This window comes from Pristiophorus japonicus, chromosome 1, assembly GCF_044704955.1.
Source record: "Pristiophorus japonicus isolate sPriJap1 chromosome 1, sPriJap1.hap1, whole genome shotgun sequence".
Classification (NCBI taxonomy): Eukaryota; Metazoa; Chordata; class Chondrichthyes; family Pristiophoridae; genus Pristiophorus; species Pristiophorus japonicus.
In genome coordinates, this window is record NC_091977.1 from 270,589,962 (window position 1) to 270,608,187 (window position 18,226).

An 18,226-nucleotide genomic window follows, 5' to 3' on the forward strand; every position below is an offset into this window, starting at 1 on the left:
CTCTCTGCATCCACCTTGTCAAGTCCCCTCATAATCTTATACGTTTCGATAAGATCACCTCTCATTCTTCTGAATTCCAATGAGTAGAGGCCCAAGCTACTCAACCTTTCCTCATAAGTCAACCCCCTCATCTCCAGAATCAACCTTGTGAACCTTCTCTGAACTGCCTCCAAAGCAAGTATATCCTTTCATAAATATGGAAACCAAAACTGCACGCAGTATTCCAGGTGCGACCTCACCAATACCCTGTATAGCTGCAGCAAGACTTCCCTGCTTTTATACTCCATCCTCTTTGCAATAAAGGCCAAGATTCCATTGGCCTTCCTGATCACTTGCTGTACCTGCATACTATCCTTTTGGAGAGATGAACCTATTAACAGTTTCTGCATATTTATGGCGCTTGCAGACCCTTAGCTCCTGCTCATTGACTGTTGCAAAGGAAACAAGGTCTTTAATTAGAATTTAATTAGATAAGTCTAATTAGAGGGATGGCAGGGGAGCTCAGTGCTGTGGAGTGCACATCCTGCAACATGTGGGAAGTCCTGGACTCTTCGCGCGGCCTAGACAACCATGTGTGCAGGAGGTGTCTCCAGCTTCAACTACTCGAGCTCCATGTTTCGGAGCTTGAGTAGTGGCTGGAGTCAATACGGTGCATCCGCGAGGCTGAGAGCTATGTGGATAGCACGTTTCAGGACGTGGTCACCCCGCAGCTTAAAAGGGTGCAGGCAGAAGGGAAGTGGGTGGCCACGAGATGAATTAAGAATGCTAGGCAGGTAGTGCAGGAGTCCCCCCACGAGTCCATCTCGCTTTCAAACCGATATTCACTTCTGAGCATCGGTGAGAGCGATGGTGCTTCTGGGGAGTGCAGCCAGACCAATTACAAGGCACCACGGGAGACTCAGCTGCACAGGGGGGAGGGATGAAGAATAAAAAAGCTCTAGTGATGAGGGATTCTATAGTTAGGGGAACAGAGAGGCATTTCTGCGGCCAGAAACTTGACTCCTGAATTGGCATGGTGCCTCACTGGTGCCAGGGTCAAGGATGTCACAGAGCGGACGCAGCGCATTCTGCGGGGGCGAGGGTAAACAGCTAGAGGTCATGGTCCATATCGACATAGGTAGAAAGAGGGATGACGTCCTACAGGCAGAATTTAGGAAGTTATTACCAGTGCCATGTGCTAATGAGTACAAGAATAGAAGGATCGAGAGATGAACGCGTGTCTGGAGAGTTGGTGTAGGAGGGAGGGCTTTAAATTCTTGAGGCATTGGGACCGCTTCTGGAGAGATGGGATCTGTACAAACTGGACGGGTTGCATCTCAACAGCGCCGGGATCAATATCCTCGCAGGGAGTTTTGCTAGTGCTGATGGGGAGAGTTTAAACTAGCTTGGCAGGGGAATGGGAACCTGAGAACAAATTCAATAGGAAAGGGTGCAAAGCAGAAATTGGATAGCAAGAATTTAGAAAGCGAATATGTAAGTCAGAGGAAACAAGGGTTAGTAAGTAGTAATTAAGGAAGTCTTCCTTGTTAAATGGTATATACTTTAATACAAGGAGTATAGCGAATAAGGTGGATGAGCTAAGAGCACAGGTAGATACTTGGGAGTATGACATTGTAGCCATTACAGAGACATGGCTGAAAGAGGGGCAGGTTTGGCAGATCAATATTCATGGTTACAGGATAATTTAGACAAGAGAGAGACGGGAGGGGTCGTGGTATTGATTAAAGAAACTATTACAGCGGTGAGGAGGGATGATATGTTAAAGGAAGCATCAAATAAGAGCATATGGGATGAATTGCAAAATAAGAAAGGGGTGATTACACTGCTGGGCATGTATTATAGACCCCCAAACAGTGGGAGGGAGATAGAGGAACAAATATATAGGCAAATTGCTGTGAAGTCCGAAAACCATAGGGTAGTAATAGTAAGGAATTTTAACTATCCTAATATTGATTGGGACAAATATAGTGTGAAGGGTATAGAGGGTACGGAATTCTTAAAATGCATTCAAGAGAACTTTTTTAAGTCAGTATGTAACAAGCCCAACACGAGAGGGGACGGTTTTGGATTTAGTTTTGGGGAATGAAGCTGGGCAGGTTGAAGGGGTATTAGTGGGAGAGCACTTTGGTGCCATTGACCATAATTCAGTCAGATTCAAGTAGTTATGGATAAGGACAAGGATAGACCTGGAATAAAAGTCCCAAATTGGGGAAAAGCTAACTTTTCTAAGTTGAGGAGTGATTTGGCCACTGTGGACTGGAAACAGCTACTTTTGGGTAAATCATTGGCGGAACAGTGGGAATCATTCGAGGAAGAGATCTGGAAGGCTCAGGCCAAACATGTGGAATTCCCTGCCGCAGAGAGTTCTTGATGCTAGTTCATTGGATATATTCAAGAGGGAGTTAGATATGGCCCTTACGGCTAAGGGGATCAAGGAGTATGGAGAGAAAGCAGGAAAGGGGTACTGAGGGAATGATCAGCCATGATCTTATTGAATGGCGGTGCAGGCTCGAAGGGCCAAATGGCCTACTCCTGCACCTATTTTCTATGTTTCTATGTACCCTTAAAGAAAAGGGGTGGGAATAACAATTCTAGAGACTCCTGGATGTCTACAGACTTACAGGGGAGGATAAAGAAAAAAAAGGAAGCTTATGTCATATACCGACAGCTAAATACTATCGAATCTTTGGAGGAATATAGAAAGTTAAGAGGTAAAATTAAAAAGGATATTTAGAATGCTGAGAGAGAGCATGAAAAATTCTTGGCTAGTAAAATTAAGGAAAACCCAAAGATGTTCCATAAATATATTAAGAGCAAGAGGGTAACTAAAGAAAGAGAAGGGCCTATTTGTGTGGAGGCGGAAGATGCTGGTATGGCTCTTAATAAACACTTTTCAAAGGAAAGGGGCAATGCAGATACTGTTATCGAGGAGGAGTGTGGAATTCTGGATGAAATAAACATAGCGAGAGAGAAGGTATTAAGGGGTTTAGCAGCTATGAAAGTAGATAAGTTCCCAGGCCCGGATGAAATGCATGCCAGGCTGCTGAGCGAAGTAAAAGAGGAAATAGCAGAGGCCTTGACCATTATTTTCCAATCCTCTTTGGATTTGAGCATGGTGCTGGAGGACTGGAGGATTGCTAATGTGGTACCCTTGTTTAAGATGGGAGAAAGTGATAGGCCAAGTAATTACAGGCGTGTCAGCCTATCCTCAGTGGTGGGAAAATTATTGGAAAAAATCCTGAAAGACAGGATAAACCTGCATTTGGAAAGGCAAGGATTAATTAGGGACAGTCAGCACGGATTTGTTAAGGGAAGATCGTGTTTGACTAACCTGATTTAATTTTTTGAGGTAACTAAGAGGGTCGATGAGGGTGGTGTGTATGATGTAGTGTTTATGGACTTTAGCAAAGCTTTTGATAAGGTCCCACATGGTAGACTGGTCACGAAGGTTAAAGCACATGGGATCCAGGGCAAAGTGGCTAGTTGGATCCAAAATTGGCTTAGCGGTAGGAAGCAAAGGGATGGATGTTTTTGTGACTGGAAGGATGCTTCCAGTGGGGTTCTGCAGGGCTCAGTACTGGGTCCCTTACTTTTTGTGATATATCAATGATTTAGATTTGAATATGGGGAGTATGATTAAGAAGTTTGCAGATGACACTAAAATTGGCTGTGTGGTTGATAATGAAGAGGAAAGTCATGGGCTGCAGGAGGATATCAATCTACTGGTGAGGTGGGCAGAGCAGCGGCAAATTAAATTTAATTCGGGGAAGTGTGAGGTCTCACTTTGGGTGGGCTAATAAGGAAAGGATATACACACATTAAGCGGTAGGCCACTTAATAGTGTAGATGAACAAAGGGACCTTGGAGTGCTTGTCCACAGATCCCTGAAAGTAGCAGGCCAGGTGGTTAACATAGAAACATAGAAAATATTTGCAGGAGTAGGCCATTCGGCCCTTCGAGCCTGCACTGCCATTCAATGAGTTCATGGCTGAACATGCAACTTCAGTATCCCATTCCTGCTTTCTCACCATACCCCTTGATCCCCCTAGTAGTAAGGACTACATCTAACTCCTTTTTGAATATATTTAGTGAATTGGCCTCAACAACTTTCTGTGGTAGAGAATTCCACAGGTTCACCACTCTCTGGGTGAAGAAGTTTCTCCTCATCTCAGTCCTAAATGCCTTACACCTTATCCTTAGACTGTGCCCCCTGATTCTGGTCTTCCCCAACATTGGGAACATTCTTTCTGCATCTAACCTGTCGAAACCCGTCAGAATTTTAAACGTTTCTATGAGATCCCCTCTCATTCTTCTGAACTCCAGTGAATACAAGCCCAGTTGATCCAGTCTTTCTTGATATGTCAGTCCCGCCATCCCGGGAATCAGTCTGGTGAACCTTCGCTGCACTCCCTCAATAGCAAGAATGTCCTTCCTCAAGTTAGGAGACCAAAACTGTACACAATACTCCAGGTGTGGCCTCACCAAGGCCCTGTACAACTGTGGCAACACCTCCCTGCCCCTGTACTCAAAGACCCTCGCTATGAAGGCCAACATGCCATTTGCTTTCTTAACTGCCTGCTGTACCTGCATGCCAACCTTCAATGACTGATGTACCATGACACCCAGGTCTTGTTGCACCTCGCTTTTTCCTCTGTCACCATTCAGATAATAGTGTGTCTCTCTGTTTTTACCACCAAAGTGGATAACTTCACATTTATCCACATTAGACTTCATCTGACATGCATTTGCCCACTCACCTAACCTATCCAAGTCACTCTGCAGCCTCGTAGCATCCTCCTCGCAGCTCACACTGCCACCCAACTTAGTGTCATCCGCAAATTTGGAGATACTACCTTTAATCTCCTCGTCTAAATCATTAATGTACAATGTAAACAGCTGAGGTCCCAGTACAGAACCTTGAGGTACCTCACTATTCAGCCTGCCATTCTGAAAAGTACCGATTTACTCCTACTCTTTGCATCCTATCTGCCAACCAGTTCTCAATCCACGTCAGCACACTACCTCAATCCCATGCGCTTTAACTTTGCACATTAATCTCTTGTGTGGACCTTGTCGAAAGCCTTCTGAAAGTCGAAATACACCACATCTACTGGTCCACTCCACTGGAAACATCCTCAAAAAATTCCAGAGATTTGTCAAGCATGATTTCCCTTTCACAACTCCATGCTGACTTGGACCTATCATGTCACCTCTTTCCAAATGCGCTGCTATGACATCCTTAATAATTGATTCCATCATTTTACCCACTACCGATGTCAGGCTATAATTCCGTGTTTTCTCTCTCCCTCCTTTTTTAAAAAGTGGGGTTACATTGGCTACCCTCCACTCCATAAGGAACTGATCCAGAGTCGATGGAATGTTGGAAAATGACTGTCAATGCATCTGCTATTTCCAAGGCCACCTCCTTAAGTACTCTGGGATGCAGACCATCAGGATTTATCGGCCTTCAATCCCATCAATTTCCCTAACACAATTTCCCCACTAATAAGGATTTCCCTCAGTTCCTCCTTCTTACTCGACCCTCTGACGCCTTTTATATCCGGAAGGTTGTTTGTGTCCTCCTTCGTGAATACCGAACCAAAGTACTTATTCAATTGGTCTGCCATTTCTTTGTTCCCCGTTATGACTTCCCCTGATTCTGACTGCAGGGGACCTACGTTTGTCTTTACTAACCTTTTTCTCTTGACGTATCTATAGAAGCTTTTGCAGTCCGTTTTCATGTTCCCTGCAAGCTTCCTCTCGTACTCTATTTTCCCTGCCGTAATCAAACCCTTTGTCCTCCTCTGCTGACTTCTAAATTTCTCCCAGTACCCGGGTTCGTTGCTATTTCTGGCCAATTTGTATGCCACTTCCTTGGCTTTAATACTATCCCTGATTTCCCTTGATAGTCACGGTTGAGCCACCTTCCCTTTTTTATTTTTACGCCAGGCAGGGATGTACAATTGTTGTAGTTCATCCATGCGGTCTCTAAATGTCTGCCATTGCCCATCCACTGTCAATCCCTTAATTATCATTCGCCAATCTATCCTAGCCAATTCATGCCTCATACCTTCAAAGTTACCCTTCTTTAAGTTCTGGACCGTGGTCTCTGAATTAACTGTTTCATTCTCTATCCTAAAGCAGAATTCCACCATATTATGGTCACTCTTCCCCAAGGGGCCTCGCACAACGAGATTGTTAATTAATCCTCTCTGATTACACAACACCCAGTCTAAGATGGCCTCCCCCCTAGTTGGTTCCTTGATATATTGGTCTAGAAAACCATCCCTTATGCACTCCAGGAAATCCTTCTCCACCGTATTGCTTCCAGTTTGGTTAGCCCAATCTATATGCATGTTAAAGTCACCCATGATAACTGCTGCACCTTTATTGCATGCACCCCTAATTTCCTGTTTGATGCCCTCCCCAACATCACTACTACTGTTTGGAGGTCTGTATACAACTCCCACTAACGTTTTTTGCCCTTTGGTGTTCTGCAGCTCTACCCATATAGATTCCACATCATCCAAGCTAATGTCCTTCCTAACTATTGCATTAATCTCCTCTTTAACCAGCAATGCTACCCAACCTCCTTTTCCTTTTATTCTATCCTTCCTGAATGTTGAATACCCTTGGATGTTGCGTTCCCAGCCCTGAACATCCTGGAGCCACGTCTCCGTAATCCCAATCACATCATATTTGTTAACATCTATTTGCACAGTTAATTCATCCAGCTTATTACGGATATTCCTTGCATTAAGACACAAAGCCTTCAGGCTTGTTGTTTTAACACCCTTTGTCCTTTTAGAATTATGATGTAGTGTGGCTCTTTTTGTTTCTTGCCTTTGTTTACTTGGCCTTCCACTATTGCTTTTTACCTTTCTACCATCTGTTTCTGACTCCATATTACTTTGCCCTGTCTCGCTGCATAGGTTCCCATCCCCCTGCCATGTTAGTTTAAACACTCCCAAACTGCAATAGCAAATGTTACCCCCAGGACATCAGTTCCAGTCCTGCCCAAGTGCAGACCGTCCCTTTTGTACAGGTCCCACTTCCCCCAGAACTGGTTCCAATGTCCCAGGAATTTGAATCTCTCCCTCTTGCACCACTGCTCAAGCCACATATTTATTCTAACTATCCTGCTCCCTCTACTCTGATTAGCACGTGGCATTGGTAGCAATCCAGATTACTACCTTTGAGGTCCTACTTTTTAATTTAACTCCTAGCTCCCTAAATTCAGCTTGTAGTACCTCTTCCCGCTTCTTACCTATATCGTTGGTACCTACATGTATCACGACAACTGGTTGTTCACCCTCCCTCTCCAGAATGCTCTGCAGCCGCTCCGAGACATCCTTGACCCTTGCACCAGGGAGGCAACATACCAACCTGGAGTCTCGGTTGCGGCCGCAGAAACTCCTCTCTACTCCCCTTACAATAGAGTCCCTTATCACAATAGCGCTCCCACTCTTTTTCCCGCCCTTCTGTGCAGCAGAGCCACCCATGGTGCCATGAACCTGGCTGCTGGTGCCTTCCCCTGGTAAGTCATCTCCCCCAACAGTATCCAAAACGGTACATCTGTTTTGGAGGGAGATGACCACAGGGGACTCCTGCACTACCTTCCTGCTCTTGCCTTGTCTCTTGGTCACCCATTCACTATCTGTCCTAACCCTTACCTGCAGTGTGACCAACTCACTAAATGTGCTATCCACAACATTCTCAGCATCGTGCATGCTCCAGAGTGAGTCCATCCGCAGCTCCAGTGCCGTCATGCGGTCTGTCAGGAGCTGCAGCTGGACACACTTCCTGCACACATAGTAGTCAGGGACACTGGAAGTGTCCCCGACTTCCTACATAGCACAGGAGGAACATGACACGGGTCCGAGCTCTCCTGCCATGACTTAACCCTTAAATTAATTTACTTACTAAAATTTACTTAAACACCAAAAAGCTACTTAGTAGTTCGCTGCCAATTAAACCAATCTAAAAGTCAGTCTAAAAGAGAGTTATACTTACCAGTCGAACAAGACATACGGAATGCTTGCCTTTATTGACCGAGGCATAGAATATAAGAGCAGGGAGGTTATGCTGAAATTGTATAATACTTTAGTTCGGCCACAGATGGGAGTACTGCGTGCAGTTCTGGTCATCGTATTATAGGAAGGACGTAATTGCACAAGAGAGGGGACAGAGGAGATTTACTAGGATCTTGCCTGGAATGGAGAATCTTAGTTATGAGGACAGACTGAATAAGCTGGGTTTGTTCTCATTGGAACAGAGGAGATTGAGAGGAGACCTCATTGAGGTGTAAAAAATATTGAGGGGCCTGGATATAGTGGCTAGCAAGGGCCTATTTCCATTGGTGGAGGGGTCTATTACGAGGTGGCATAATTTTAAGGTAGTTGGTGGAAGGGTCAGAGGGGATTTGAGGGGGGGCTTCTTCACGCAGAGGGTTGTGGGGTTCTGAAACTCTCACAACTTTTAAGAGATGGTTGGATGGGCACTTAAAGTGTCGTAACCTGCAGGATTACGGACCTAGAGCTGGTAATTGGGATTAGACTGGATAACCTCTTTTTGGCCGGCGCAGATATGATGGTAAGCACTGCAGGGAATCTAATACGGCCAGGGTGATCCCCTGGACTAGTTTCGATCGCCTGATGGGTTGGAGAGGAATTTCCCCAGATTTTTTTCCCCAATTGGCCAGGGTTTTTATTTGGTTTTTGCCTCTCCTAGGGTTAGAGGGATGGAGTGTAGAATGTTTCAGTGTAAGGGGTGTTGCAGTTGTGTGGGGCGGGCTGATTGGGCTGGGTGCTCTTTACCTTTCCGCCATTGTTCACAGGTTTATATGTAACCTTCAGGGCTGCTGACCAAGGACCGTGCGGCTCTTTGTCAGCCGACGTGGACACGATGGGCCGAAATGGTCTCCTTCTGCACTGTAAATTTCTATATTTCTATGTTTATCAAACACAGCAGCAAAGCAAAATTGGTCTCATGGTGGTTTCAAAATCCTCTCAGTTGGGGAATGAAAGATAGAAAGAATGACTTGCATTATATTGCATCTTTTATGATCACTGGATGTCCCAAAGCGCTTTACAGCTAATGAAGTATTTTTTGAAGTGTAGTCACTGTTGTAATGTAGGAAACGTAGCAGCTAATTTTCAGACAGCAAACTCTCACAATGACCAGATAATCTGTTTTTGTTATGTTGATTGAGGGATTAATATTGGCCGGAAAACCGGGGAGAACTTCCCTGCTTTTCTTCGATATAGTGTTATAGGATATTTTACGTCTAACAGAGAAAGCAGATGATTTAACTTCTCATTCAAAAGATGGCATGGAGTGGGATTTGAACCCTAACCTTCTGACTCAGCGGCAAGGGTGGTACCCATTGAGCCACGATTGAAACATAGAAGGTTCGGGAAAATGTTATTGTCATTTATTTCAGTTAAGGAGAATGTTACATATTGGTCTGCTTGATAATACCTTACATATAGTCACCTACTAAAATAACCTCGAACCCAAAAGTGAGTTTGTTGGTGCCCTATATCTAATCAGAAATAGATGAAATTGAGTATTGAAGCAGGCTGTGTAATGAAATATCTCTTGCTTTCTGTGCTTGCTGTGTCCATTTCATGGTCTCCTTTTGTACTATTACTTGCCCTGTGAGCATGTGTTTGTAATATTGCCCTCTGTGTTCCCCTTCTGGTAGAAAGTGCAACTTCTGACTGTAGATTGCTCATAGGCGGAGTAAACATACATCTCATAACCAGAGCTGGGTGTCAAGTCAGCTCCGGCAGGTTGAAGGAAAAACTATTAAAGGGATTGTTAAATTACACATTGTTAAAGAGAAGCACAGATCACCATAGCAAGAAGAACTCGACTCCAAGTCAGCTGGAGATCAACTGAACACCTGTCTACTTAACTTGTTTACAAAAGAGTTTCAGAGACCCTAAGAGAAAACAAATGGACTGTCAATCAATCTTGGAGTTGTATGTTAAGAAGCCTAGGTTGATAAGCCAGTGTCCCACAGGTGTGGCTCAAAATTAAGGAGGCTTATAAAGACTGAAGCAGAAGTTAGTATGTGAATCACTGCTCCATCACCTGATTCCATAATTCTCTCTACTTCACAGTTTCAGATGCAGATTTACAGCTCGCTTCTGAAATGGTCGACCAGACTACAGAAGGAAGCCATGCTACTATATACATGTGTCTATCAAGATATTCAGAGATTCTTCTTGACAAGCCTGAGCCAACCATATGTATATAAACTTTCATTATGGTGCTAATCTAAGATAGACATTTCCAAAAGGTTATGTATTTTGAAAATTCAAGTGTTCTTTCCTTGTTGTTAAAGCAATACTAAATCATGCATGAACCTACAATGTTGTAGAATAAACTATTGTTTTCTTCATAAAGCCATGCTTTGTGTATGAAGATTCTTTAGGGGAAAATATTACATTAAGTTAAATATAAAATTAAACCTTGTGGAGATAAAAAGGTATTCCCCAAATTAAATGAGTAAAAATTACAACAACAGCAACTTGTACCTTTAACCTAGTAAAATGTCCCAAGGCACTTCACAAGAGTGTTATGTGACAACAATTTGACACTGAGCCACATAAGAAATTAGGGCAAAAGCTTGGTCAAAGAGGTAGATTTTAAGGAGTGCCGTAAAGGAAGAAACCTAGGCGGAGAAGTTTAGGCAGGGAATTTCAGAGCTTAGGGCCCAGGAAACAGAAGGCTGATGTATGAGTTGACTGCACATGTAGATATAAATGGGTATGATCTGATTGCCATTACAGAGACGTGGTTGCAAGGTAACCAAGGATGGGAACTGAATATTCAGAGGTATTTGGCACTTCATAAGGATAAGGGATCAGATCAGTGCAGTAGTGAAAAATGATATAGAAGATCAAGATGCAGAGGGGTGGAGATAAGAAATAATAAGGGTAAAAAATCACTGGTGGGAGTGGTCTACAGGTCCACAAATAGTAGCCACACTGTAGGACAGAGTAGAAATCAAGAAAGGTACGGCAATAATCATGAGCAATTTTAAGCTTCATAATGATTGGACAAATCAAATTGGCAAAGGTAGCCTTGAGGAAGAGTTCACAGAGTGTATGCGGGATGGTTTCTTGGAACAATACATTGTGGAACCAACCAGGGAGCAGACTATTTTAGATCTGGTAATGTGTAACAAGTCTGGATTAATTAATGATCTCATAGTGAAGAATCCTTTTGGGAAGAGTGATCATAGCATGGTAGAATTTCAAATTCAGTTTGAGGGTGAGAAAGCTAGGTCTCAAACTAGTGTCCTGAACTTCAGTAAAGGTAATTACAAAGTTATGAAGGCAAAGTTGGTTAAAGTTGACTGGGATAATATATTAAAGGATAAGACTGCAGAAAAGCAATGGCAAACATTTAAGGAGATATTTCGTAACTCGCAGCAAAGATATATTCCAATGAGAAAGAAAGATTCTACGAGAAGGATGAACTATCCGTGGCTAACTACGGAAGTAAAGGATGGTGTCAAATTGAAATCAAAGGCTTACAATGTTGCGAAGAACAGTGGAAGGCCAGAGGATTGGGAAATTTTTAGAGACTAGCAAACGACAATTAAAAAAAATGATAAAGAGAGTGAAGATAGCTTATGAGAGTGAACTAGCAAGAAATATAAAAACAGACGGTTTATACAGATATATAAAAAGGAAACGAGTAGCTAAAGTAAACGATGGTCCCTCAGAGGATTAGACTGGAGAATTAATAATGGGAAAACAGGGAAGTGGCGAAGACTTTGAACAAATATTTTGTATCAGTCTTCATGGTAGCAGACACTAAAAGCATCCCAATAATTGATAATCAAGGGACTATTAGGAAAAGGGCAGGGACTTAAAACAATCACAGTACTAGGCAAACTAATGGTACTAAAGCTGGACAAGTTCCCTGGGCCTGAATGCCTGAATCCTAGGATCGTAAAAGAAGTGGCTGCAGAGATAGTGGATGCATTGGTTGTAATCTACCAAAATTCCCTGGATTCTGGAGGTCCCAGCAGACTGGAAAACCGCAAATGTAACGCCCCTATTTAAGAAAGGAGAGAGATAGAAAGCAGAAAACTACATCTGTCTTTGGGAAAATGCTGGAGTCCATTATTAAGGAAGTAGTAGCAGGACATTTAGAAAATCATAATACAGTCAAGCAAAGTCAGCATGGTTTTTGAAAAGGAAATCATGTTTGACAAATTCGCTCGAGTTCTTTGAGGATGCAATGAGCAGGGTGGATAAAGGGGAACCAGTAGATGTCGTGTATTTGGATTTCCAGAAAACATTTGATAAGGTGCCACATAAAAAGGTTACTGCATAAGGTAAGAGCTCATGGGGTTGTGGATAATATATTAGCATGGATAGAGGATTGGCTAACTAACAGAAAGCAGAGAGTCAGGATAAATGGGTAATTTTCAGGTTGGCAAACTGTAACTAGTGAGGTGCCACAGGGATCTGTGCTGGGGCCTCAACTATTTACAATTTATATTAATAACATGGATGAAGGGACCGAGTGTAAAGTAGCCAAATTTGCTGATGATACAAAGATAGGTGGAAAAGCAAGTTGTGAGGAGGATGCAAAGAATCTACAAAGGGTAGGTTAAGTGAGGTTAAGTGAGTGGACAAAAATTTGGCAGATGGTGTATAATGTGGGAAAATTTGGTCGGAAAACTAAGAAAGCAAATCATTATTTAAATGGGGAAAGATTACAGAATGCTGTGGCACAGAGGGATCTGGGGGTCCTTGTACATTAAACACAAAAAGTTAGCTAGCATGCAGGTACAGCACCTAATTAGGAAGGCAAATAGAATGGTGGCCTTTATTGCAAGGGGGATAGAGTATCAAAGTATGGAAGTCCTGCTATAACTGTAAACATAGAAACATAGAAAATAGGTGCAGGAGCAGGCCATTCAGCCCTTCTAGCCTGCACCGCCATTCAATGAGTTCATGGCTGAACATGAAACTTCAGTACCCCCTTCCTGCTTTCTCGCCATAACCCTTGATCCCCCGAGTAGTAAGGACTTCATTTAACTCCCTTTTGAATATATTTAGTGAATTGGCCTCAACTACTTTCTGTGGTAGAGAATTCCACAGGTTCACCACTCTTTGGGTGAAGAAGTTTCTCCTCATCTCGGTCCTAAATGGCTTACCCCTTATCCTCAGACTGTGACCCCTGGTTCTGGACTTCCCCAACATTGGGAACATTCTTTCTGCATCTAACCTGTCTAAACCCGTCAGAATTTTAAACGTTTCTATGAGGTCCCCTCTCATTCTTCTGAACTCCAGTGAATACAAGCCCAGTTGATCCAATCTTTCTTGATAGGTCAGTCCCGCCATCCCGGGAATGAGTCTGGTGAACCTTCGCTGCACTCCCTCAATAGCAAGAATGTCCTTCCTCAAGTTAGGAGACCAAAACTGTACACAATACTCCAGGTGTGGCCTCACCAAGGCCCTGTACAACTGTAGCAACACCTCCCTGCCCCTGTATTCAAATCCCCTCGCTATGAAGGCCAACATGCCATTTGCTTTCTTAACCGCCTGCTGTACCTGCATGCCAACCTTCAATGACTGATGTACCATGACACCCAGGTCTCGTTGCACCTCCCCTTTTCCTAATCTGTCACTATTCAGATAATAGTCTGTCTCTCTGTTTTTACCACCAAAGTGGATAACCTCACATTTATCCACATTATACTTCATCTGCCATGCATTTGCCCACTCACCTAACCTATCCAAGTCACTCTGCAGCCTAATAGCATCCTCCTCGCAGCTCACACTGCCACCCAACTTAGTATCATCCGCAAATTTGGAGATACTGCATTTAATCCCCTCGTCTAAATCATTAATGTACAATGTAAACAGCTGGGGCCCCAGCACAGAACCTTGCGGCACTCCACTAGTCACTGCCTGCCATTCTGAAAAGTACCCGTTTACTCCTACTCTTTGCTTCCTGTCTGACAACCAGTTCTCAATCCACGTCAGCACACTACCCCCAATCCCATGTGCTTTAACTTTGCACATTAATCTCTTGTGTGGGACCTTGTCGAAAGCCTTCTGAAAGTCCAAATATACCACATCAACTGGTTCTCCTTTGTCCACTTTACTGGAAACATCCTCAAAAAATTCCAGAAGATTTGTCAAGCATGATTTCCCTTTCACAAATCCATGCTGACTTGGACCTATCATGTCACCATTTTCCAGATGCACTGCTATGACATCCTTAATAATTGATTCCATCATTTTACCCACTACTGAGGTCAGGCTGACCGGTCTATAATTCCCTGTTTTCTCTCTCCCTCCTTTTTTAAAAAGTGGGGTTACATTGGCTACCCTCCACTCCATAGGAACTGTACATGGCGTTGGTAAGACCACACCTGGAGTACTGCATATAGTTTTGGTCTCTTTATCTAAGGAAGGATATACAGGTACAACGTCTGAAATCCGCCAAACTCGGGACCAAGACCATGCCGGTTTTTGGGTTTTGCCAGATTTTGGACAAGGAAATCAAACCTGAAATCCGGAAACCTCGGGTCCGAATTCTTGCCGGTTTTTGGCCAGATTTCGGACCTCGCTGTGGACGCTCCTCGCTGCCCGCCGCTCACCACCCGCGGCTTGCCGATTCCCACCGCTCCTTGCCACCTGCCACTCCTCCGCTCGTCGATTCCCACCGCTCCTTGCCGCCTGCCGCTCCTCCGCTCGCCGATTCCCGCTGCTCCTCTGTTGCCCACCGGTTCTCGCCGCCCCCAGCACTGCAATTTTTACCAGTTTCCTCGTCCCTTGCTGCCCGAGGTCGCCATCTTGATCACCTCAAAAATGTGCAGTTTTCCAAGAATTCCAGTTTTGGGAATTCTGGATTCAGAACGTTATACCTGTACTTGCATTGGAGGCAGTTCAGAGAAGGTTCACGAGGTTGATTCCTGAGATGAAGGGGTTGTCTTATGAAGAAAGATTGAGTAGGCTGGGCCTATCACATGGAGTTCAGAAGAGTGAGAGGTGATTTTATTGAAACATATAAGATTCTGAGGGGGCTTGACAGGGTAGATGTAGAGAGCATGTTTCCCCTCGTGGGGGAATCTAGAACTAGGGAGCATAGTTTCAGAATAAGGAGTCGCCCATTTAAAACGGAAATGAGGAATTTCTTCTCTCAGAGGGGCGTGAATCTGTGGGATTCTCTACCCCAAAGAGCTGTAGAGGCTGGGTCATTGAATATATGTACAGATGAGATAGACAGATTTCTGAACGATAAGGGAGTCAAGGGTTATGGGGAGTGGGCTGGGAAGTGGAGTTGAGGCCAGCATCAGATCAGCCATGATCTTATTGAATGGCGGAGCAGGCTCAAGGGGGGCTTACTCTTGCTCCTATTTCTTATGTCCTTATATAAGGCACGTCCACCAATGATTGAGGAATTATAATCAGGGATGCTCAAGTGGGCAGAATTAGAGGGGCCACGGGGCGTTGTGGGGCTGGAGGAGATTACAGAGATAGGGAGAGATGGGGCCACGGAGGGATTTGAAAACAATTATGAGAATTTTGAAATCGAGGCGTTGCTTAACCAGGAGCTAATATAGGTCAGTGAGTACAGGGGTGATGGGTGCACAGGAATTGGTGCGAGTTAGGACACGGCAGCCGAGCATAAAAGCGTAAAATCACTTTGCACCTTTTTGCTCTGACATAGGGAATGGTGAAGGGATCATCAATCCTCCATGATGGCGGCGGATCAGAGCCAAGCACCATTATGAAAGTTTCCCTGCCTCTCAGTTGACACTACATGAAACATTGCCAGAGTTGCACAAGATCAGGACAGGTCTCTGGCACACATTACACTTTGCCAGAACTGGAGGCTTTGGTGGCAGAGGGGGAGTGCAGTGACTAACAGAAGCGTGGCTAGTCCAAATGATGGAAATGGATTTAACATTCAACGTTATAGAGTGTCTAGAGTGAGTAGGAAAGAAGGTGCTGCATCCCTATTTGTCAGTTACATTTGGATGATAAATGAAGCTACAAAAATGAACTACTCTGGCAAAACATCTGGAACACACAAAGATCTAATTTAAAAGTAGAGCTGTGCTACTGCCTCCAGGTCAGCATAATAGGACAATTTACTCTATGCAGAGATAGAAAGGTTGAGAGAACAGGAAGTTATTTTAATGGGAGACTTTAATGAACCACATGTAAACTGGCTAGTTTCCAGTCGGAGTTAGTAAAGGTACAAGGAAGCATCTCACAAAGTGACCATAAAATGATAGTTTGACAATGGCCCAGAATTCGCTACATGACCAGTTACTTACATTTTTTCCCTTGTCCTTCAGTTCAAATGATTTGCCCTGTAAGTTGTTGGGAGCGCGAGATGATAACGGGGCAGCGAGGGCAACGGGGCATCTGGGACCTCGGTGAACGACGGGGCAAACAGTGTATCTCCTTAGCCAACGAGACTTAAGGATTGAGAAATGAACAGTTGTACAGGGACTTGGTGAGGCCTCACCTGGAATATTGTGTTCAGTTTTAGTCTTCTAATCTGAGGAAGGACGTTCTTGCTATTGAGGGAGTGCAGTGAAGGTTCACCAGACTGATTCCCGGGATGGCAGGACTGACATATGAGGAGAGACTGGATCGACTGGGCCTGTATTCACTGGAGTTTAGAAGGATGAGAGGGGATCTCAGAGACATAAAATTCTGACGGGACTGGACAGGTTAGATGCAGGAAGAATATTCCTGATGTTGGGGGAAGTCCAGAACCAGGGGACACAGTCTAAGGATAAGGGGTAAGCCATTTAGGACTGAGATGAGGAGAAACTTCTTCACTCAGTGAGTTGTTAACCTGTGGAATTCTCTACCGCAGAGAGTTGTTGATGCCAGTTCGTTGGATATATTTAAGAGCGTGTTAGATATGGTCCTTACCGCTAAAGGGATCAAGGGGTTTGGAGAGAAAGCGGGAAAGGGGTACAGAGGGAATGATCAGCCATGAATGGTGGTGCAGGCTCGAAGGGCCGAATGGCCTACTCCTGCACCTATTTTCTATGTTTCTATGTTTCTATTTGAAAAAAAACACAGAAAGCTAGACAAATGTACTGTTAACATATCTGTCATGGTTTAACACTTTCACATGAGGAGCCAGTCCGGAGGGTTTCCACTATGTACTCTTCAGTCTCAGGAAAGATATGGTGCTCGACTCAGGGATTTGAAGGTGAAAGGTCAACTTACCTTTCCTGGGGCACTGCAAACCAGTATTCGTGCTTCCTATCCCTCTGGGCATACTGCTGCATGGATGCGCTTGCTACAGACACAAACGTTTTCCTCATGGGCTTTCCAACTCTCAAACACAGGAACTTGTGAGATCGATGTCGCCTTTTCTCTTTTGCTATGGCACTACCTGAGATTCAATATTAAAAACACAAAATTAATCCCTTTTGTTTTTAAGATCAAATTTTTGTATGAAGTGATGCATTTTGGGAGGAAGAACGAGAGGCGACATAGCTAAATGGTACAATTTTAAAGGGAGTGCAGGAACAGAGAGATTCAAATTCAATAGTAACTTTAAAAAGTGAATTGGATAAATATTTGACAGGGACAAAATTGTAGGGTTATGGGGAAGAAGCAGGGAAGTTGGACTAACTGGCTAACCTCCTTTTATGATTTCATTGATAAATATTGCTATAAATACAATAACAAATACTATAACATTTTGTACTGCAACAATGCTTTAGAAAGGCTATTATGACTTGAGTACACAATGTTTAAAAAGCTGACAGTGGGAACTGGATCAGGCTTGGTAGTGATGTCTTTCATGGTTGAAAAGTGTGCTCAGACATACTATCTTATGCTGTCCTAAACACGAGTCAATGGCTTTAGTAGACATGAAAGTTAAAATCAACCTTGGTTTACAATAGTTTTAATTCTGATTTCAGTCAAATCTACCAAAAAAGCAAAAGCCCCTTCTGTAAGGAGCTTCAGCAAAGGTAGTTTGGGAAAGTCATTCAAAAATGATATCACCACTGGAAGCATGAAATCTGTCTAGACATTGACTTCATTGCTTTAAAACTGAGCATTACTGCACACAGAAGCATGCGAGTGTAAATGCGAGTGTGTATGTGAGAGAGCAAGAGAGAAAAAGACGAAGGGGGCAAAAGTGCCCTTTTTTATAGCTCCATTATCGCCTCCGCGATTAGCTGTGCACGCCAACTCCTCACTGC

At 43.8% G+C, this 18,226-nt stretch overlaps 1 protein-coding gene across 1 annotated transcript in view; it reads right to left on the bottom strand.

Annotated features, from left to right (window-relative positions):
- LOC139263072 (oxidation resistance protein 1-like) overlaps positions 1-18,226 on the bottom strand; it is a 203,781-nt gene that overhangs the window by 90,224 nt on the left and 95,331 nt on the right. Inside the window, exon 7 of the mRNA XM_070878644.1 lies at positions 17,238-17,406. Within this exon, the coding sequence (XP_070734745.1) occupies positions 17,238-17,406 (169 nt within the window). The remainder of the gene's footprint in view (positions 1-17,237; positions 17,407-18,226) is intronic.